General features: G+C 42.5%; 1 protein-coding gene across 1 annotated transcript in view; it reads right to left on the bottom strand.

The window, feature by feature from the left end:
- Positions 1-3,836: 3,836 nt before the first annotated feature.
- The window catches only part of LOC111954358 (vacuolar protein sorting-associated protein VTA1 homolog), a 47,724-nt gene continuing 27,596 nt past the window's right edge, over positions 3,837-23,964 (bottom strand). Inside the window, exons 6-8 of the mRNA XM_023974032.2 lie at positions 15,224-15,466; positions 13,704-13,781; positions 3,837-4,561 (exon numbers count right to left, since the gene is read on the bottom strand). Coding sequence (XP_023829800.1) covers positions 4,416-4,561; positions 13,704-13,781; positions 15,224-15,466 — 467 coding nt within the window. The 3' untranslated portion in view covers positions 3,837-4,415. The remainder of the gene's footprint in view (positions 4,562-13,703; positions 13,782-15,223; positions 15,467-23,964) is intronic.

The following is a 23,964-nucleotide window of genomic DNA, read 5'->3' as shown; positions in this document are numbered from 1 at the left end:
TGTACTTTTTAATTATTCGTTACATTTTGAATGCTTAGCAGGACAGTGAAATTGTATCAAGAGAACATCCCTTATCATCATGAGTCTGATCTAGGTACTCACTAAACACACATGCTTCATTTGTAAATGATGTCTGAGTGTTGGAGTGTGTCCCTAACTATCCATAACTTTCAAAAACAAGAAAATGGTGCCGTCTGGCTTGCTTAATATAAGGAATTTGAAATGATTTACACTTTTGATACTTAAGTATATTTAAAACCAAATACTTTTAGACTTTTACTCAAGTAGTATTTTACTGGGTGACTTTCACGTTTACCTGAGTCATTTTCTATTAAGGTATCTTTACCTTTACTCAAGTATGACAATTGGGTACTTTTTGTACGACTGTATCAGTCCCATGACATTTTTTTGTGTTCTGTCAGTGCTTTTTTTATTTAACTAGGCAAGTCAGTTAAGAACATATTCTTATTTACAATGACAGCCTACCCAGGCCAAACCCGGACAATGCTTGGCCAATTGTGCGCCACCCTATGGGACTCCCAATCACAGCCAGATGTGATTCAGCCTGAATTTGAGCCTAGGACTGTAGTGACACCTCTTGCACTGAGATGCAGTGCCTTAGACCACTGCGCCACTCGGGAGCTACAGCACAAGTCTGGCTGACAAGGCCTATGGCTTGTGTATGCCACAATGAAATAAACACATTATTGTTATTGGAAACTACTGGGAAATTGAAATGAGGGAGGACAAGCCTGAAACAAGTTACATTTTAGACTGCAGTCTGTACAATAAACACTTTGATTTGTTGGCTTTTTGATCCATCATTTGCTTCAAATGTCAGTTCAGATAATCTTCCTTTGTAATAACTCTCAACAGGGTTGGATATCTGAATTTGCATGCATGCCATATCCACTTTTTCAGCTTTTTGGTCTCCACAGCCATCACTTTTATGTAGATGAGGTTTATCCACAGCTAAAAGACAAAATGACATGTCTTCTATTGTATATAGAACTACAATAAAGTCACTGTAGTTCCATCGGCTCCTTAATTGGGTTGGGAGGTCAATAAAGATGGATGGGTATGAGAGATATTTGAATGAAACTAATGGGAAGCACTTTATCCACATTGACTCTTTTATGGAGTGATGAAAAAGTAATAAATTCATTTTAAAGTATGGTTTCCAGTTGTGAGTTTCTTGTATAGCTTGGGACAGCACAGCTGTTTTATATGGCGGAGAGGCTTTAAACTTTCACAAAAGCCAAAGAAGTGGCTGTTCTCCTACCAGTACATAACAATGAATCATGACTGAAAGAGATGATCAAACCCAGCTGACGTTCCACAGTACTGTCATATGTGAGCTCAGTAGGGCCAGTATTGATCTCATGAAAAGACAGTGTTTACATCGTGTGTGTAAGAGGGGGTATACTTTCAATATTTAATGCAAGAACTTAGAGGACAAACTGCCATGTGTGACATGACATTGTACTGTTATTCACGGTCACTGTGAGAGAATTACCTATTTCAACTGACGAGTGACTTTTCTCCCCCAATGACCTTACAGCTAGAATAGATATGTGCAAGGAATCCACCTGATTTTCATTTGCGTCAACACCATGCCCATCAGCAAGGAGAAAGGGAGTCAGGAAAATACATGCTGGTGGTGACAGTTCACCCTTTCTATAACTCTTAAGGCAATAGGCAGGCAATGAAGATAAGACAATGAGCGTGATGACATCAAGAAACTAGGCATGATAATCACCTTGAACATGATAATACCTTGAACAGGTTGAGCAAAACAAAACTTGACCCCAGAMGACTAATTGATTATTTCCTTAATAAGTAAAGGGCTTGGGACACTCAAATGGAGTGGAACACAGAAACCGGATTAATTTACTAAACATAAGTGGGGTTAAACAGTAAATATGTGGTATTTTGGAAATGCACGACTCAAAAATGTCAGTCAGCAATCATGTAGTTCATTACAGGTTTACTTTCTATGCCTCATGAAATGACTTCCTGGTGAATTTATAAATATTCTAAGTTATTGTTCACACCTTTCGTCTCATTTCCTCAAATTGCACATTCAAGCGTTTCTTTTAATGTGCCCGCAGAGTGAATATTCCACTATGAGGTCCATTCAATTATCTGCTCTTAGAGTTTCAGCACATTTTAATAATGGCTGATGGCTATAAATTACAGTTAATTTACCATTATCCAAGGAGCAGTAAGAAACATTAGGGGATAATGACTTGGAGAAGGTCATCTTCAGAGCTTAGCTACATAAACAGAGCAAATTAGTTAAATATACTGAACAAAAATATAAATGCAATATGTAAAGTGTTGGTCTCATGTTTCATTAGCTGAAATAAAAGATCCCAGACATTTTCCATATGCACAAAAAGCTTATTTCTCTCAAATTTTGTGCACACATTTGTTTTCATCCCTGTTAGAGAACATTTGTCCTTTGCCAAGACAATCCATCCACCTGACAGGTGCGGCATATCAAGAAGCCGATTAAACAGCATGATCATTACACAGGTGCACCTTGTGCTGGACGACAATAAAAGGTCACTCTAAAAGTGCACTTTTGTCACACAACACAATGCCACAGATGTCTCAAGTTAAGGGAGCATGCAACTCGCATGCTGACTGCAGGAATGTCCACCAGAGCTGTTGCCAGATAATTTCATGTTCATTTCTCTACCATAAGCCACCTCTAAACTCATTTTAGAGAATTTGGCAGTACGTCCAACCTGCCTCACAACTGCAGACCACGTGTAACCACGCCAGCCCAGGACCTTCACAAACGGCTTCTTCACCTGCTGGAACGTCGGTGACCAGCCACCCGGACAGCTGATGAAACAGGAGTATTTCTGTCTGTAATTAAAGCCCTTTTGTGGGGGAAAAACTCATTCGGGTTGGCTGGGCCTGGCTCCCAAGTGGGTGGACCTACGCCCTCCCAGGCCCACCCATGGCTGTGCCCCTGCACAGTCATGTGAAATCCATAGATTAGGGCCTAATGAATATATTTCAATTGACTGATTTCCTTGTATGAACTGTAACTCAGTAACATTTTTGAAATTGTTTCATGTTTCATCTATATTTTTGTTCAGCATACATTTGAAGTGGAGACAGCAATCGCGCGTTCTGGATTTTTTATTTAAAAAAACCCATCAACTGGGACTGTTGCTGTCTCTATGGTGGAGCACTGGCACGCTTAATTMTTTCTTAGTTCAACATCCTTATGGAAATGTATCAAATAATGAACAATGACCTAAACACTTCAATTGATTTGTTTTAATAATGGTCAAATGAGTCCTTCATTTACATTAAGTACACATTGACTACAAAATGTTTAAAGAAACAAGGGAGTTTAAATGAAAAATAAAGAAATCACAAACACAGAAAACTCACTAAGGAACTTTTGCATATTTGAAGATGGACTGATCTACTGCTCAGTCAAAGTTGACAACATACAAAATTACAAGTTTAGTGTTAAAGTAAGGGAAACACTTTCAACTAAAGTGACATTACCGTACCCTTGGAATTAGTTCTCTATGAGGCGGTTTCCTGGACACAGATAAAGCYTAGTCCTAGAATAAAAAACATGCACAATGAAGACTCTCCATTAAAATTGTTTTTTTAGTCCAGGACTAGGCTTAATCTACATTTGGGGAAACTGGCCCCAAATGTCCCCTCTCTGACTGCTCCCTCCCCAAGAAGCCATCACACAAAGTAAACATGAACAAGTCTTCCTTTTGCTTTGACAGTTTTGTTTGTACAGCTCTGTGTACTAAAGCAGACAGCATCAGTACAAACAGAGCACCAAGCATTAATCAATCACTTTAAAACATTTATTTAAATTGTGTTGATGCAGAAAGGACAGTCTTTCACCCAAGAAAAGGAGATAAATAGATACTGATTTGAAAACACAGTAAAGGGCAGATCAATAATGTCCCCTGATAATAATCTTTTGAAGCATTGGTCTATAAATTAAGATTAACGAGAGAAACTGTGTAGTCTTAAAGGATTATGAACTGCAAACTCTGAGCATGTCCCCAAAACATACATGCATACAGAGGGGATGTGTGTTACACAGAAGTGTTATCAAAACAGTCAGTTAGTTGCTAGTGTAAACTAATAAGGTGTATACTGTGCTAATAGAGGAAGGATGCACTGTTTTAATATACAGGCTCAGGAAGTCTTTATTGAGCGCTTCACTCTAGTCATGGACAGCCATCTTGGAAGCTCCACAACAGGAGTCCAATATGGAGACACAGATGTCATTGTTGTTTACAGTGATGTTGAAGGCTTGGGACAGAATTGCTCTCTTCAGACGCATGCTGTAGACTAGAGGCTAATGGTCTCTCAGTTCTTCTGGACCAGATCAGCAATACACCAGGGGGCAATGAGTCTCATTCTTTTCCAGTGGTCAGTAAGTTGAGGGCCTTCTGCAGATTTTGCACCGCCGTGCCCACGTCTTCATACTGCAGGGAGCTGCCAGCGTACTTGCAGTACTTCTGAGCCCTGGTGTAGTCCTCTGGTGTGAGGCGCACGTCACCTGCCGAGACAGAGAATTAGATGTTCCTTTGAGACGAGTAATTATTGAAAATGAAAGATACATTCTATGTGATCACTTAATTAAGAGAGATTGTGTGTCTGAGTAACACACGCCACCCGTTACTCTCTCACTGACCCACCGTATTAGGTCATCAACTGTGAGTTAACACCAGCCTGACACAGCTCTCTGATTTATCCTTTAACTCAAAACATATTCCAAATCCAACCTCCCTATTCAATATCACCAGAATTTGAGACGCTGGCCATACGTCCCATGACTATTTTTCAATAGAAGACGCTATTTAGAACTCTTAAAGAACCATGTCGGTCAAGACCAGAGTATGTGAGCGGAGCGTGCCCAATTTGACTGGAGTGCGCAGCACGTTTCCCAAAGGCTGGAGTGTCGGCCTTCTCGCCCGCTCCAATTTAACTCCAGTACTGCTCCAGTAGCGCTCACTTCACCAGCTTAGGGCATTTCTAGCCCAGCATGCATTTGTAGGATACTTGTGTGCTGCTATAGCCCCTTGCTTTAGCTACTGTCAGGAGTTCGCAAAATATTTTCAGAAAGAAACTGTTAAAATACACAGGTGCAAAATCAAGGTGACTTACAAAGATGAGGAGGACCAAGAGCATGAGGGAGTGCGGTGATGTAGTGTCCACAACTAAAGAGTCATTGTGGAATCTTAAAAGACACGTATCCTGAAAGGATGATGGTGTAGTACGTGCACATAACATAAATTAACGAGGTGGGTAGCTAGCTAATAAGTGAGTCATTGTAGCAAAGTATTTATAAACATACAAATCAGATCTCTTAAAAGGTTTTGTTCATTTTCGTTCTATCATTGATTTTGGCCCAATAGGCCTGACATAATACCTATTTTAAGGAGCTTTCTGTTTTGATAGGGTTATTTTGCCTAAAAACCTTTAGGCCTACCTATAGAAAAGTAAAAATATAAATCCGCATCCCTGCCCAGCCTGGCAAGAGYGGCCCGAAGGGTGTTTAGCATCCCCAGTGGCTCTGCAAGCGTGGAGAGGGTATTTTCTGCTGCTGATCTGCTCTCCAGGCACCATCGCATGAGTCTGAAGCCACAGACTCTGGTCAAACAGGTGTTTCTAAAAGTGAATCCAAAGGCATTAGATGCTATGAGCCTAGTAAGGCTAAGTACACTACCGGTCAAAAGTTTTAGAACACCTACTCATTCAAGGGTTTTTCTTTATTTTTACTATTTTCTACATTGTTGAATAATAGTGAAGTCATCAAAAGTATGAAATAACACATAAGGAATCATGAAGTAACCAAAAAAGCATTAAACAAATCTAAATATATTTTATATTTGAGATTTTTCAAATAGCTACCCTTTGACTTGATGACAGCTTTGTACACGCTTGGCATTCTCTTAACCAGCTTCATGAGGTAGTCACCTGGAATGCATTTCAATTAACAAGAGTGCCTTCTTAAAAGTTAATTTGTGGAATTTCTTTCCTTCTTAATGAATTTGTGACAGGGGGGTGGGGTATACAGAAGATATCCCTATTTGGTAAAAGACCAAGTCCATATTATGCCAAGAACAGCTCCTTCATGTCCTTTTTAGTGTTTTGATACTGTTTAATATGACATGTAGCATATCAAATCAATGTTTATTTGTCACGTGCGCCAAATACAACAAGTGTAGACCTTGTTGTATGTATATATATATATATATATATATATATTTCAGAGAGGCTCGGAGAAGAAGTCGCTAACAGTGAAATACTTACTTACAGGCTCAAACCAATAGTGCAAAAAAGGTATTAGGTGAACAATAGGTAGGTAAAGAAATAACAACAACAATAAAAAGGACAGTGAAAATACCAGTAGCGAGGCTATATACAGACACCGGTTAGTCGGGCTGATTGAGGTAGTATGTACATGTAGATTTGGTTAAAGTGACTATGCATATATGATGAACAGAGTAGCAGTAGCGTAAAAGAGGGGTTGGCGGGTGGTGGGTGGCGGGACACAATGCAGATAGCCCGGTTAGCCAATGTGCGAGGAGCACTGGTTGGTCGGGCCAATTGAGGTAGTATGTACATGAATGTATAGTTAAAGTGAGGGAAAAAAACTGTTGAGAAGCGTTTTTGTGCTAGACTTGGCACTCTGGTACCACTTGCCATGCGGTAGTAGAGAGAACAGTCTATGACTGGGGTGGCTGGGGCCTTTGACAATTTTTAGGGCCTTCCTCCTCACCTGGTGTACAGGTCCTGGATGGCAGGCAGCTTAGCCCCAGTGAATTACTGGGCCGTACGCACTACCCTCCGTAGTGCCTTGCGGTCGGAGCCAGAGCAATTGCCGTACCAGGCAGGGATGCAACCAGTCAGGATGCTCTCAATGTTGTAGCTGTAGAACCTTTTGAGGATCTCAGGACCCATGCCAAATCATTTCAGTTTCCTGAGGGGGAATAGGCTTTGTCGTGCCCTCTTCACAACTGTCTGGTGTGTTTGGACCATTCTAGTTTGTTGGTGATGTGGACACCAAGGAACTTGAAGCTCTCAACCTGCTCCAATACACCTCCGTCAATGAGAATGGGGGCGTGCTCGGTCCTCCATTTCCTGTAGTCCACAATCATCTCCTTAGTCTTGGTTACGTTGAGGGATAGGTTGTTATTCTGGCACCACCCGGCCAGGTCTCTGACCTCCTCCCTATAGGCTGTCTCGTCATTGTCGATGATCAGGCCTACCACTGTTGTGTCGTCTGCAAACWTAATGATGGTGTTGGAGTTGTGCCTGGCCATGCAGTCATGGGTGAACAGGGAGTACAGCAGGGGACTGAGCACTCACCCCTGGGGGGCTCTAGTGTTGAGGATCAGCGTGGCAGATGTGTTGCTACCTACCCTCACCACCTGGGGGCGGCCCTGGGGGTGTTTAGTCCCAGGATCCTTAGCTTAGTGATGAGCTTTGAGGGTACTATGGTGTTGAAGGCTGAGCTGTAGTCAATGAATAGCATTCTAACATAGGTGTTCCTTTTGTCCAGGTGGGAAAGGGCAGTGTGTAGTGCAATAGAGATTGCATCATCTGTGGATCTGTTTGGGCGGTATGCAAATTGGAGTGGGTCTAGGGTTTCTGGGATAATGGTGTTGATGTGAGCCTTTTCCAGCCTTTCAAAGCACTTCATGGCTACATACGTGAGTGCTACAGGTCTGTCGTCATTTAGGCAGGTTGCCTTCGTGTTCTTGGGCACAGGGACTATGGTGGTCTGCTTGAAACATGTTGGTATTACAGACTCAATCAGGGACATGTTGAAAATGTCAATGAAGACACCTGGCAGTTGGTCAGCACATTCCCGGAGCACACATCCTGGTAATCCATCTGGACCCGCAGCCTTGTGAATGTTGACCTGTTTAAAGGTCTTACTCACGTCGGCTACGGAGAGCGTGATCACACAGTCRTCCAGAACAGCTGATGCTCTCATGCATGCCTCAGTGTTGCTTGCCTCGAAGTGAGCATAGAAGTGATTTAGCTCGTCTGGTAGGCTCGTGTCACTGGGCAGCTCGCGGCTGTGCTTTCCTTTGTAGTCCGTAATAGTTTGCAAGCCCTGCCACATAACATGAGCGTCGGAGCCGGTGTAGTATGATTCAATCTTAGCCCTGTATTGACACTTTGCCTGTTTGATGGTTCGTCGCAGGGCATAGCAGGATTTCTTATAAGCTTCCGGGTTAGAGTCCCACACCTTGAAAGCGACTGCTCTACCCTTTAGCTCAGTGCGAATGTTGCCTGTAATCCATGGCTTCTGGTTGGGGTATGTACGTACAGTCACTGTGGGGACGACGTCCTCGATGCACTTATTGATAAAGCCAGTGACTGATGTGGTGTACTCCTCAATGCCATCGGAAGAATCCCGGAACATGTTCCAGTCTGTGATAGCAAAACAGTCCTGTAGTTTAGCATCTGCTTCACCGGACCACTTTTTTATAGACCGAGTCACTGGTGCTTCCTGCTTTAATTTTTGCTTGTAAGCAGGAATCAGGAGGATAGAGTTGTGGTCGGATTTATCAAATGGAGGGAGAGCTTTGTACGCATCTCTGTGTGTGGAGTACATTTGAAATGATGCGCGATTCTTACAGGCACCTTTTCATGTTGTTTATTAAAATACTTTAAATTCAAATCACATGGTTTGGTTTCAATACTTCAAAATCAAATGGTTGGTCCAGATAGTCACCAAAACAGATGGATCTTAGTTAAATGGTGATTTTAATGAATGGAGCGGCATTTCCTTTCTTCCTGTGAGCGAGGAAGATTTTTTAGTGGAGCTGTTGGAAAGAACATGGAGCACAGCTCCGTGAGCGATGAGCTCAACTCCGTTCACATACTCTGGTCTAAACACATATGCTAAGCCTTTATAATATCCTCCGAATTCAAAAAGGTTTAAAAAACATTTGTGGTAACATGAACTTAACAAAAATTGAATGGTGTAATTCAAAATGAATGTTTTTTGTGTACAGTTGGAGTCGGAAGTTAGGTTGGAGTCATTAAAACYCGTTTTTCAAACACTCAACAAATTTCTTGTTAACAAACTATAGTTTTGGCAAGTCGGTTAGGACATCTACTTTGTCCATGACAAGTCATTTTTCCAACAATTGTTTACAGACAGATTATTTCACTTATAATTCACTGTATCACAATTCCAGTGGGTCAGAAGTTTACATACACTACGTTGACTGTGCCTTTAAACAGCTTGGAAAATTCCAGAAAATTATGTCATGGCTTTAGAGGCTTCTGATAGGTTAATTGACATAATTTGAGTCAAATGGAGGTGTACCTGTGGATGTATTTCAAGGCCTACCTTCAAACTTAGAGCCTTTTTGCTTGACATCATGGACAAATCAAAAGAAATCAGCTAAGACCTCAGAAAAAAATGGTAGACCTCAACAAGTCTGGTTCATCCTTGGGAGCAATTTTCAAACCCCTGAAGGTACCACGTTCATCTGTACAAACAAACAGTACAGTACAAACACCATGGGACCACGCAGCCGTCACACCGCTCAGGAAGGAGACGTGTTCTGTCTCCTAGAGATAAATGTACTTTGGTGCGAAAAGTGCAAATCAATCCCAGAACAACAGCAAATTACCTTACTTTTGTACCTGCTGGAGGAAACAGGTACAAAAGTATCTATATCAACAGTAAAACGAGTCCTATACCGACATAACCTGAAAGGCTGCTCAGCAAGGAAGAAGCCACTGCTCCAAAACCGCCATAAAAAAGCCAGACTAAGGTTTGCAACTGCACATGGGGACAAAGATCGTACTTTTTGGAGAAATGTCCTCTGGTCTGATGAAACAAAAATATAACTGTTTGGCCATAATGACCATCATTATATTTGGAGGAAAAGGGGGGAGGCTTGGAAGCCGAAGAACATCATCCCAACCGTGAAGCACTGGGGTGGCAGCATCATGTTGTGGGGGTGCTTTGCTGCAGGAGGGACTGGTGCACTTCACAAAATAGATCACATCATGAGAAAGGAAAATTATGTGGATACAGTGGGGCAAAAAAGTATTTAGTCAGCCACCAATTGTGCAAGTTCTCCCACTTAAAAAGATAGAGGCCTGTAATTTTCATCATAGGTACACTTCAACTATGACAGACAAAATGAGAAAAAACCCCCCAGAAAATCACATTGTAGGATTTTTAATGAATTTATTTGCAAATTATGGTGGAAAATAAGTATTGGTCAACTACAAACAAGCAAGATTTCTGGCTCTCACAGACCTGTAACTTCTTCTTTAAGAGCTCCTCTGTCCTCCACTCGTTACCTGTATTAATGGCACCTGTTTGAAACTTGTTATCAGTATAAAAGACACCTGTACACAACCTCAAACAGTCACACTCCAAAACTCCACTATGGCCAAGACCAAAGAGCTGTCAAAGGACACAGAAACAAAATTGTAGACCTGCACCAGGCTGGGAAGACTGAATCTGCAATAGGTAAGCAGCTTGGTTTGAAGAAATCAACTGTGGGAGCAATTATTAGGAAATGGAAGACATACAAGACCACTGATAACTCCTCGATCTGGGGCTCCACGCAACATCTCACCCCGTGGGATCAAAATGATCACAAGAACGGTGAGCAAAAATCCCAGAACCACACGGGGGGACCTAGTGAATGACCTGCAGAGAGCTGGGACCAAAGTAACAAAGCCTGCCATCAGCAAGGGCATTGAAGATGAAATGTGGCTGGGTCTTTCAGCATGACAATGATCCCAAACACACCGCCCGGGCAACGAAGGAGTGGCTTCGTAAGAAGCATTTCAAGGTCCTGGAGTGGCCTAGCCAATCTCCAGATCTCAACCCCATAGAAAATCTTTGGAGGAGTTGAAAGTCCGTGTTACCCAGCAACAGCCCAAAACATCATTGCTCTAGAGGAGATCTGCATGGAGGAATGGGCCAAAATACCAGCAACAGTGTGTGAAAACCTTGTGAAGACTTACAGAAAACGTTTGACCTCTGTCATTGCAACAAAGGGTAATAACAAAGTATTGAGATAAACTTTTGTTATTGACCAAATACTTATTTTCCACCATAATTTGCAAATAAATTCATTACAAATCCTACAATGTGATTTCTGGATTTTTTTCTCTCATTTTGTCTGTCATAGTTGAAGTGTACCTATGATGAAAATTACAGGCCTCTCTCATCTTTTTAAGTGGGAGAACTTGCACAATTGGTGGCTGACTAAATACTTTTTTGCCCCACTGTATATTGAAGCAACGTCTCAAGACATCAGTCAGGAAGATAAAGCTTGGTCGCAAATGGATCTTCCAAATGTACAATGACCCCAAGCATACTTCCAAAGTTGTGGCAAAATGGCTTAAGGACAACAAAGTCAAGGTATTGGAGTGGGCCAACACAAAGCCCTGACCTCAATCCTATAGAAAATGTGTGGGCAGAACTGAAAAAGCATGTGCGAGCAAGAGGCCTACAAACCTGACTCAGTTACACCAGCTCTGTCAGGAGGAATGGGCCAAAATTCATCCAACTTATTGTGGGAAACTTGTGGAAGGCTACCTGAAACGTTTGACCCAAGTTAAACAATTTACAGGCAATGCTACCAAATACTAATTGAGTGTATGTAAACTTCTGACCCACTGGGAATGTGATGAAAGAAATAAAAGCTGAAATAAATCATTCCTCTACTATTATTCTGACATTTCACATTCTTAAAATAAAGTGGTGATCCTAACTGACCTAAGACAGGGAATTTTTACTGGGATTAAATGTCAKAAATTGTGAAAAACAGAGTTTAAATGTATTTGGCTAAGGTGTATGTAAACTTCCGACTTCAACTGTATATTCAAATTAATGTTAATGCCCATTTATTAGTGTGGACATTGAACAAAAACATGAGGTTTTGCAGCTGTTTAAAAATAGAGGATAACAAAATCTGTACGAAAATAATTTAACATGATTCATGATAGTCGCTTACCTTTTCACTCCTCAACCACAGTGATTGATACACTGAAATATGGTCATGGACAAMATTTCCAGAATCTAGCATTGTCTACCAGTGACTGCCCCATTTTTTTAAAAAGGAGACATTACAGGCAGAATGTACTTATGCATTAGTAGCATGGCWAGCAATGTATTTGTGGCTTGCCACAAGAAGCTCCTATTTACCACCAGCCATTTAAATTATAGGGTAAGGCTGAGGTTGGTAGATTCTGAACACTTGCATTAAGTCATGGCAGATGCTGGTGGGCATTTTGTTCATTTTATAACCTTTGACCTTCAGAATATACCACCACGAAAACGCGGGTTCCATCTGAGAAAAGATTTGCACAGCTCTGAGGGGTGGTTACTGTACTTAATATTTGGGGGCAGAATAAATGGTCTGGTCAAAGACTGTACTCTCAACGTCGCCTAACGCTGTCTCAAATAGAGAAAGAGAATGTCAAAATACAGTACTTAGAAAGTCTTATTTGAGAAGCATCCAGGTTCAGATAATGCGTACTGACGCCGCATGGTCTGGGAACCTCAAAGCGCATGCATCTCAAATTGTATTTTTGTGTCTCAAATGGTATGTGCGGGCACAACCTGTAGACATTTGTTGGTCTCGTGTATCGCGTGAGTCAGTAGCTTCGTACCAGGGTGTCAGTGTGCTACGTACATACCAGGCAGCGCACTAAATCTGGTCCAGGGCGTTACGCTAACCACTGTTGCTTGTGCAGCTAAGTATTACGTGCTAGCTAGCTAGGACACTGTAGCTAGCTAGCAGACAGCTAGTACACACTAGCTTCTAAATCTAAATGTAATTTCACCACCCGTGCTGTTGGTCGAGATAACGCATCATCCTATCTGGCACTATTCGAGAATTTGGTCTCATCTCGTATGTCTAACAGCGTCTGTGGCGTGAGAAGGTATCTGCTGGAGCCAGACCCTATACTCTTATTTTGCTTGGCTTTGAAAGGTTAGAGTCCTAGCTTAGAACTTGAATCTACAGAAACTCTAACTCACCACTTAAATAGGATTAGATCCATCCAGATTATGGGTGATCTGCTTTTTGTAAATTATATTATACTGGACACTTTTATTCTATACACTTCAAGCAGAGAAAATGTTTCATTTGCCTCAGTGTTTTTGGTAATGTTCCCCCATACATACGTCCTACAACACTATTAAACTGGACTTTGCTGAGTAAGCCATGTAATTATCACCTCTCATGCCAACCCAATGCTGTGTATTCTGCTCTCTATTCATTACGATTTATTAAAGCCGCATTGCTATGACACTGCAATTGTTCATGTAGTCATTTTCTTTTCATCAGCCACAGACTGATTATTTGGGTTTGTCTGTGGTCATATTTTTCCCACCAGTGCTGGAAACCGAGAGGCCACAGTCTGTTTTCCATAAACAGTTTTATGAGGAGACCTGCCAGTCTCCCTCTCCTTCCCTCACCCCCCCTTCGTCTCCTCACAGCCAAGAGGGGAACCATCTCATCCCGGCCACTTCAGATGAGCTGCAGGGGCTTCATGTTGTAAAAACTCAGCAGTCAGGGTTTTCCACAGAGGTCTGTGGGACAGCAGGTGTGGCATGGTGGTTTTGGGGTGTGGGTGTGGTGAGCCCCAGGGTGCTTGGGGAAGGGAAGGGGGTACTATGCCGTCCCTGTCCTTACCTTCCTGAGTGGCACTCAGCAGTGAGGGGTCGACCACCGGAATGCTTCGGGGAACAGGCACTGGTTTAATGGGCTCTCCTGTAAACAACACAGGGGAACAGGGCAGAGTTATTCTAGTCCACCTCTCTCTAGTCCACCCAGATCCTCTAGAGTCCAGGAAAAACCATACAGGGCACTTTCAACTTCTGCTACGCCACAACCAAGAAATGTGTTGGCTAACGCTGTGATATGACTTTATGATGTATAAAGAAGAGAAGTGGTTTGAACGCTGTTAGAGAGCTGCTCAGGCCTCATTACATTCAAATTCCAAAAGAGTTTCTGACTCGAGCCAAATGGACGATTTACTGATAAACTATAATGAAAACAAGGTCAGATTTGATGGAATCTGGGGCAATGTAAATTTTGCGCCTCAATTTATAGACCCCCCCAAAAACCTGCATTGAGAGGTTCCAGATACATAGGTACAAAAAAACAAGGGAGGCCACAGGGGAAATCTGTGCAGCTATTTTCATGTGTTTGTTTTGCAGGTCCTGGAGTCTGCAGTGTGCCGCCCCTGATTCAATTAGCACCAGAGAAACTCAGGGGTCACTGGGTGGAGATGGGTCACTGAGGCTCTGATAGAATGCTTTCCCCCTGAGGCCCAGGGCCTGCCTGTGTCATCTGTGATTAGCCTACTGGCTCCCAGGCACAGAGGACACAGGCAGGCCCTGGGCATCCAGGGAAAAGCACCCTATCTGAGCCTCAGAGTGGACCCTGCTCTCACTGACCCCCTGCCCTCACCCCTGGCTTTGCTTTGGCTTTGATCTTTAAAAGGTGGAGAGAGAGAGGGCAGACAGACAGACCTCTGGTACCACAGCCTGCCAAGCCTGAGTCAATAAGGAATACATCTTGACTGTCCATATTACATCAACAACTACTTTAATGAGCCTGTGACATATTAATAATAACCACTAGAGAATGAATAAACAAACATATCTAGTTGGTCATTATCTGGTGGGGCTGTTATAAATGACAGTGTTGGCTGCTTTGTGTGAGGTAACTGTTTTCTGGGTGATATGTGACAACACCCAAGTCAGCCACAAAGAAAGCAGTCATTAGGGTTCATATACACAATACTGTCCCTCCGCTCACAAAGAGCTGCAAAGGAAAAATGTTTAGGCCCCTTTTCTATGCTTGTCGACCATGCCAAAATATACAAAAACGGGTATAATGGCAAAGTTTATCCCACGGGCTTGAGCTAAGCTGTACTCAAGTTATGCCAGTGGATACAATTTGTCTTAACTTCAACTCAAGAACACTAGTCTATTATACATCAGGTTTGTGAAAACTTTCCCAATGGTCAGATGAAGAATTAGTCAAATTAAGCTGTTGGTTGCTGATCAGGATTGTAATGACATAGCAAGACTGCAGAGAGGAATTGATCAAGAGTCCATATGGGTCCTATAGATTCTGATGGTATTGCATCATTTCCTGAGGCTCTGCTGAGTGATAGGGTGGTGTGTAGAGGTCCCATACTCTACCTGCAGGTGTGTTAGCTGGACAGTGGGCTCCAGGAGGGATGTGGATGTTGTTGTAGTTGGTGGGGGGGTAGGGGGGACCCCCCATGGACCCCGGACCCTGAGGGTAGGGGGGACCCCCCATGGACCCTGGCCCCTGGTCTGGATCCCCAAAGCCGGGCTGGGAATGGGGTGGAGACTGGGGCTGAGCAGGTTGGCAGGACTGGTACGACGGTCCCCCTCCACCCTCAGCACCATACTCCTCATCTTGGGAGACAGGAAGACAAAAAGTGTAGTTTGTAGTCCCTCAGACTTTTGTCAGGGAACTCATATTGTAGATTTACCCTAACATTTTTTCAAGATGACAATACACCGACCCCATACCACGTCAGACATCTGATGAGGCAGAACTTATGCAAGACTGAGTGTTAGCTACATGAGGTATACATCTATAAATCTTTGCAATAAAATCTATTTTCCACAGATGAACATGCTGGTAGACTACCCACTGAGTTACATCATTGCCGTGCTGTGGCAACAATATCAGAGGCTGACTCAATATGGCTAGGAACTATAACAATTCAAGCTAGGTCATCAGGGTTCCTGCCCATCTTCTGAAAASATCTGAAGCCCAACCTCTTCAAAGAGTATCTTAAATAATCCAAGAGCAAAAAAATAAATAAATGCAAGAATTGTGAACTAAGCACTCGCACTTTACTCCCCCCCCCCTTACTAGCTCAGACTTTGCTGATCGCAACTTTATTAAGGAAACATTTACTTACTATGACTGTGATTTGTGGATGTTCAACYTATCTTAAGATGAATGCACTAAGTGTAAATCGCTCTGGTTAAGAGTATCTGGTAAATGACACAAATGCAAATGTCTAAGTACGTGTTACAATTCTGTCAGGCTCGAAACACTTTTAGTCAAAGCCCATCAGACTGCTACACTTTATCTTAGTAATTCCCTTCCAAACATCACCCACATTATCTTTCAATCATGTGGATTTTACTTCTAATGCTTCAACTCGCAATATGCCTTAATCTAAAATCGGTTTAGTTTAGTTCATTTTTCATTGAGGAGTCAGACCGTCGGTATGCTTTAAGTTTAAACTATGTGCAGCACCAGGTCCCAGACCGTGCAGCACCAGGTCCCAGACCGTGCAGCACCAGGTCCCAGACCGTGCAGCACCAGGTCCCAGACCGTGCAGCACCAGGTCCCAGACCGTGCAGCACCAAGTCCCAGACCAGCCATCCTCTCCTCATGCAACATGAGGAATGAGTCACCAAGGAGCCACTCTTTTCCTTCATGCAACCACTGATGCAAAGGAATGTTACAGGAAACCCTACAGCTATGGAAGTGGATCTGAGCTTCCAACACACTGCGACAGCTTCTTGGCACGGATTGGCTGAGATGAATTAAATGGCCACTTCGGGGCAATGTGCCGAGTGCCGACATACTGCTCAAATGGAACGATGTACATACAGTACATAGGAACAGTTGTGGAAAAACACAAAGCATTAGCCTAAGTTTTGTTATGCAAAGATGAAGCCTAAGATTAAAATACAAGTACTTGATTAGTGATGTATAGCAGACTAAACATATTTTACTTTAAAAGTCTATTCAGACAAAAACATGATTTGAATAAGTGTTGTGTGTACTGAATTTAAATCAGCTTGAATTGGAAAAAGTGATCTACTCTGTCTTTGAGCTACGATATGCACCATATGTTTATATAGCACAGTGAGCCAATTCCCAGAAGAAAAAGCTTAAATCCAGTACTGAAGAAAACTAAAAAAAGAAGGAAATTCCATTTAAAATGGGTAAGGCACCTATTCTTTAGACTCTTTAAAAGTAATATGTTCAAAACATATTTTGGAGTGACCACATTTAATTTAAAGAAAATATTATATTACATCCATACACTATATATACACAAAAGTATGTGGACACCCCTTCAAATTTGTGGATTTGTCTATTTCAGCCACACCCATTGCTGAAAGGTGTATAAAATCGAGGCACACAGCATTGGCAGCAGAATGGCCTTCCTGAAGAGCTCAGTGACTTTCAACATGACACTGTCATAGGATGCCACCTTTCAAACAAGTCAGTGTCATATTTCTGCCCTGCTAGAGCTGCCCCGTTCAACTGTAAGTGTTGTTACAGTGAAGTGGAAACGTATGAGCAAGAACGGCTCATACGCAAAGTGGTAGACCACCCAAGCTCACAGAACGGAACCGACTGTAACACTACCGTGTTCCAAACTGCCTCTGGWAGCAACGTCAGCACAATAACTGTTCGTCTGGAGTTTCATAAAATCGGTAACCATGGCTGAGCAGCCACACACAAGCCTAGGATAACCATGCGCAATGCCAAGCATCGGCTGGAGTGGTGCAAAGCTCTCCACCATTGGACTCAGTGGAGCAGTGGAAACACTTTCGCTGGAGGGATGAATCACGCTTCACATTTGTGTCAGTCCAACGGACGAATCTGGGTTTGGTGGATGCCAGGAGAACGCTACCTGCCCCAATGCATAGTGCCAACTGTAAAGTTTGGTGGAGGAGGAATAATGGTACTGGGCTGTTTTTCATGGTTTGGGCTAGGCCCCTTAGTTCCTGTAATCTTAACGCTACAGCTTTCAACAATATTCTAGACGATTCTGTGCTTTGTGGCAACTGTTTGGGGAAGTCCCTTTCCTGTTTCAGCATGACAAAGCTCCCATGCACAAAGCGAGGTCCATACAGAAATGGTTTGTCGAGATCAGTGTGGAAGAACTTGACTGGCCTGCAGACAGCCCTGACCTCTACCCCATCAAACACCTTTGGGATGATTTAGAACACCGACAGCGAGCCAGGCCTAATCGCCCTACATCAGTGCCTGACTTCACTAATGCTCATGGCTGAATGGAAGCAAGTCCCTGCAGCAATGCTCCAAAATCTAGTGGAATGCTTTCCCAGAAGAGATGAGGGCATTATAGCAGCAAAGGGGGGTCCAACTCCATATTAACGCCCATGATTTTGGAATGAGATGTTCGACTAGCAGTCCACATACATACATACTTATGGTCATGTAGTGTATTTTCAGAGATTAAAAATCAAACATTCTATGTGCTATATTTGACACCACTTAGGACATACTGTAGGAAGTGTGAGATGAATGAAAAACAGACGATAACACATTTTCATATACAGTTGCGGCAAAACATATCGGCAAGCTGGCACTTTTCTTAAATAATTCTGTTTCTTCTAAAATAAGTTGAAATTGAAAAACTTTTGTTCCCCACACCTTGTTATTGGATTTTCAACATTGCAGAACCAATTTCATTTAAAAAGGTAGAAAAAYGTACATGGAAAAAATTATTGGCACCCTGGAGCTAGTACGTGGTTGCACAGCTTTTGGCCAAGATAACTGCCATTTTTTTTTTATTGTAGCCATCAATGAGCTTGCTGCACCCTTCTACTGGCAATTTGTCCCACTCTTTAGAAACAGACTGCTCTAATTCTTCAATGTTTGAGGGGTGCCCTCCACCAACTGCTAATCTCAGCTCTCGCCATAGATTTWGGATGTGATTCAGGTCAGGACTCTTCGCTGGACACTCTAGAACAGTCCAGCGTTTCTTCTTGAACCATTCCAGGGTGCTTTTTATGTGTGTTTGGGTTTGTTGTCCTTCTGGAAGATCCACTACCTTCTACACAGACACAGTTTTTGGACACTGGATTGAACATTGCACTCCAAAAGACCTTGATAATCAGCTGATTTCATGATGTCCTACACATAGACAGGGGTGGTCTTAGTGATTTGGATGCCCCATGCAGGGGATTTACAACAGGTGTAGAGCCTAACTGGCATAGAGTTGAAGTCGGAAGTTTACATACACCTTAGCCAAATACATTTAAACTCAGTTTTTCACAATTCCTGACATTAAATCCTAGTAAAAATTCCCTGTCTTAGTTCAGTTAGGATCACCACTTTATTTTAAGAATGTGAAATGTCAGAATAATAGTAGAGAGAAGGATTTATTTCAGCTTTTATTTCTTTCATCGCATTCCCAGTGGGTCAGAAGTTTACATACACTCAATTAGTATTTGGTAGCTTGCCTTTAAATTGTTTAACTTGGGTCAAACGTTTTGGGTAGCCTTCCTCAAGCTTCCCACAATAAGTTGGGTGAATTTTGGCCCATTCCTCCTGACAGGACTGGTGTAACTGAGTCTGTCTGTATGGCCTCCTTGCTCGCACACGCTTTTTCAGTTCTGCCCACAAATTATCTATAGGATTGAGGTCAGGGCTTTGTGATTGCCACTCCAATACCTTGACTTTGCTGTCCTTAAGTCATTTTGCCACAACGTTGGAAGTATGCTTGGGGTCATTGTCCATTTGGAAGACCYATTTGCGACCAAGCTTTAACTTCCTGACTGATGTCTTGCGATGTTGCTTCAATATATACACAATTTTCCTCCCTCATGAAGCCATCTATTTTGTGAAGTGCACCTCTCCCTTTGCTGGGTGCAGCAAAGCACCCACACAACATGATGCTGCCACCCCAGTGCTTCACGTTTGGGATGGTGTTCTTCGGCTTGCAAGCSTCCCCCTTTTCCTCCAAACATAACAATGGTCATTATGGCTAAACAGTTCTATTTTTGTTTCATCAGACCAGAGGACATTTCTCCAAAAAGTACGATCTTTGTCCCCATGACCAGTTGCAAACCTTAGTCTGGCTTTTTAATGGCGGTTTTGGAGCAGTGGCTTCTTCCTTGCTGAGCGGCCTTCCAGGTTATGTCAATATAGGACTCGTTTTACTGTGGATATAGATACTTTTGAACCCGTTTGCTCCAGCATCTTCACAAGGTCATTTGCTGTTGTTCTGGGATTGATTTGCACTTTTCACACCAAAGTACATTCATCTCTAGGAGACAGAACTCGTCTCCATCCGGAGCAGAATGACGGCTGTGTGGTCCCATGGTGTTTATACTGGTGTACTATTGTTTGTACAGATGAACGTGGTACCTTCAGGCGTTTGAAATTGCTCCCAAGGATGAACTAGACTTGTGGAGATCTACAATTTTTTTCTGAGGTCTTGGCTGATTTCTTTTGATTTTCCCATAATGTCTAGCAAAGATGCGCTGAGTTACTTAGTTAAAGTTAGTTAAAATTACTTGTGTCATGCACAAAGTAGATGTCCTAACCGACTTGCCAAAACTATAGTTTGTTAACAAGAAATTTGTGGAGTGGTTGAAAAACAAGTATTAATGACTCCAACATAAGTGTATGTAAACTTCCGACTTCAACTGTACATACGCAGTACACAAGTTTCAAGTTTGGGAAAGATCATTTTCACCTTTATAATAAAAGCATTACATTCATAATCGCATTTGTGGTCACTTTTGAGAGTGGTGTTTTTCAGCAAATGGAACATTCACGCGTATAGCCTACTGCCGTGTTCGCATTGCTGYACTTACAATGTGAAGAAATAGCCTAATAGTTTATCAACATTTTCAGCCAAACATTATCATCTGTTCAGTCAGGCTCACTGCTTAAAACAGATTTTTTTTATGCTAGTRGTTGTACTAATGTGGGATCTATCACATCCCACAACTGTCCCAGACTATGTTTGGAATATTTATTTCTCGCACAGAATAGGTCAACTGTTGTACTATGGGGGATAGTAGATTGACAGAGGCTAGTGCTTTTGCTGTTCGTTAGGCCAACTCATCTTGAAGGCTGRCGAAAAGTAAATGTGGACAGTTATTCCAATATCTTCAATATGCGCCTCGGAAAAGGACACGCGCAGTTGTGTCCCAGATGTGTCGGTCTTCACTTGTTGCCTGTGAGAAAGACCCGATCACGTGATGGAGTGCTATGCGAGAGGTGCTTTGGCACGCAGCTGGGAGAAGGTGATTATAATTATTATATTCAGCCCAAGGGCAAAACGGCCACTCGCTGCAAAGGGAATGGATTTTTTTAGGGGGCATTACGGCCACACAAAGTGTATGCAGCCCATAAATTCAARACATTATCAAGTGCTTGTCAATTTGTGAATGAGAGACTGATGAAGTGTGTTCAGCCTGCACAAAAAAAACAAATCAGAGTGTATGCCTTTCACGCGACTTTAAAAAACTCGTCATTAGAGTCGCATTCTTCATACTATAAAATAATGCCACGGAATTCTAAGCAAAGAAAAGTGCAAGGGTGCCAATTTATTTTTCCGCCCACAACAATATGCATCTGTGTCAGTCTTAAAACCAGTTTCTCTGCCAATATGTGTTTTTCTAGCCTATTGTCCCATTTACCCCCAGACTCTAAGTTAAATAATATGGGTGGGATAACTCAAATAAACCGTCTTGGCTTATGTCAGTACGTCTGCATTTGTCATGATACGAAAGGCAAGTCTATAGGGAGAACCAGAGTATTGAGGGATAATATGAAGGAGTGCGCAGGGGCCCAGATGGGGAGGGGAGGGCTGGTCCCAGAACAGGTCTCTGAGATAGCTCTCCCTATGGAGCTGTGAAACAGGAACTGGATCGTTTCCCTGCAGACACTCTCCCCTAACTCCCCCTGCTTTGCTCCAGTCTGTCACAGGCCAGCCAGCCCTGCACAGCACAGCCGCCCCCTGCCTGGCCTGCACAGCCTCACACACTAAGCAGCTTTGTATCCTGCTTACTTACAGGGCGGGAACTTGATTGCCCTGAGATAAAACCATAAAATGTCTCCCCCCCCCCCCCCCCCTCTTTGGATCAGAGGAAACTCCCACGATTAGAGCCACGTGAGAGACAGACAGTAAAGATAAAGCCACAGTTAGTCTCACATTATGTCTGAATTGGTTAAAGGAGGCAGAGAGACTGGATCAGTGGTTGAGCGTTTTCGCTTATGGTCCACTTAATCTCGAGTTGTGCCAATAACAGATGGGAGTGATGGGCATTTTAAATGGGTGTGGATAGGCTCGGAATGTTGTTTCACATTTGAGTCGCCTGCTGCCATGTGCATAGGACAGACAGTCCCAAAGTTTGAAAAGAAATGCACTGCTGACACTATCTAAATTCAGATCTGAAATCACAGACCATTGATCCACTGCACTGAAACTCTCCTAATATCCAAAGGACTCTCATAAATTATACATTTACGAACCCAATTATAAGATTCAAACAAAGTAGCCTCGAAACATATGTGCTGATTCTTATCAGAGCTGAGCTGATGACAGTACTCTGTTTGGCCAAAAGTCACTCTCAAAAATGGCATTGGGGACTCCAGAGGTACTGAGTGTTCTGAAAGAGCCATCCAATGATGGACTAGAAAAGAAACTTCAATACATTATTGATACCTTTGCCTATGACAGCGTGAGAATGTTGAATGTTGAGTATTTGCAGCTTTTGAAGTTAAATTGGAGAGAAACTCTCCCGAAATGTCACCCCTTTCCAGACTTTGCCCTTAACACCTTTGTTATTTGAGATGTGACCATATTTCTTATGAAATGTTAATGAATCCGTCTGTACTAGTTTCCATCTTTTGGTGGCATGGCTACAAAACAAACGTGCCTTCTCCGACTAGACTGGTGGGCAACATGGCATGAAGCTTGCACTTGTTTGTTCTACCCAGATGGAAGCATGGCGCGCTCTCTCTTCCATCGGAACATGTCAGTACCAGGGTTCAGCACCATGGTTGAAGCTCTGGGAAAATATGCTCATCAACAAAGTTGCTTCCTATTGGTTTTCCATCAATTCAACAAGAGTGTTTTCCTCCATCCCTTTCCCATTGCTAATCATCTCCTCCTCGGAAGTGGAAAGTTAAGGAAATATGTATCCGAGACAATACAGTTACTGTGGCCTCTAAACAAAGCAAGATTTATTCCCACATGTTTCATTAGGATACCTAGTCAGTTGTATAACTGAATGCCTTCAACGGAAATGTGTCTTCYGCATTTAACCACTTTAAAACAGGTCAAATAAAAGGTGTTAACATAAGAAAATAATATTACTGGTTGTAAGAGTACAAGCAATAAAATGAAGAAAAAATGCTTCTCAAAACAACCTAATTGAATACAAAAATTCTGAAAGTCTATCCCATATCAAAATACAGTAAAACCAAATCAACCAACTCAAGACTCAAAAGCAAAGTCGAAATTACAAAATGACCACCTAAATTACAGTCACTGTTTATCAATGAAACACATCCAATTTTCTTTTCCATTTTCACCCCGCAGCATGTTTTCATATTTTCATTTGACGAGTAGCAGCGGGCCACCCTCTTCCTGAGGTGTTTGGCAGACGTGAAAAACAGGAAGATGCAGTGATAAGATTATGATGCGTGTGGACTGAGTTAGACACAATACGAGAGAGAGGAGAGAGTATAATATCAGCTTTCTCTTGGCAATGTTACACCTCAGTGGGAATAACCCTGCATGATGTCACCACTTACAGAGGGAGGCCCAGATTCACAACAGGCGGGAGGGGAGGGACGTTGCTCTTCCCTAACAAAAGAGATGAACTACACCAGAAAGTAGGCTATGACTGACAACATGGCTAATAGGCTTTAACTTTGGTGTAAACTAAAGGAGTGTGTTTTGAATTAGTTTTGTTGTATTAATGCTATTTTTGGCCATCAAGGAAAACGCTATGTCTGGCGCAAACCCAACACCTCTCATCACCCCGAGAAGAYTGTCCCCACAGCAAAGCATGGTGGTGTCAGCATCATGCTGTGGGGATGTTTTTCCCATCAGCAGGGACTGGGAAACTGGTCAGAGTTGAAGGAATGATGGATGCTGCAGGGAAAT

This window comes from Salvelinus sp. IW2-2015, linkage group LG28, assembly GCF_002910315.2.
Source record: "Salvelinus sp. IW2-2015 linkage group LG28, ASM291031v2, whole genome shotgun sequence".
Taxonomy (NCBI): domain Eukaryota; kingdom Metazoa; phylum Chordata; class Actinopteri; order Salmoniformes; family Salmonidae; genus Salvelinus; species Salvelinus sp. IW2-2015.
The sequence above is the reverse complement of the archived record's forward strand: the minus strand, read 5'-3'. Positions and strand labels throughout refer to the sequence as shown.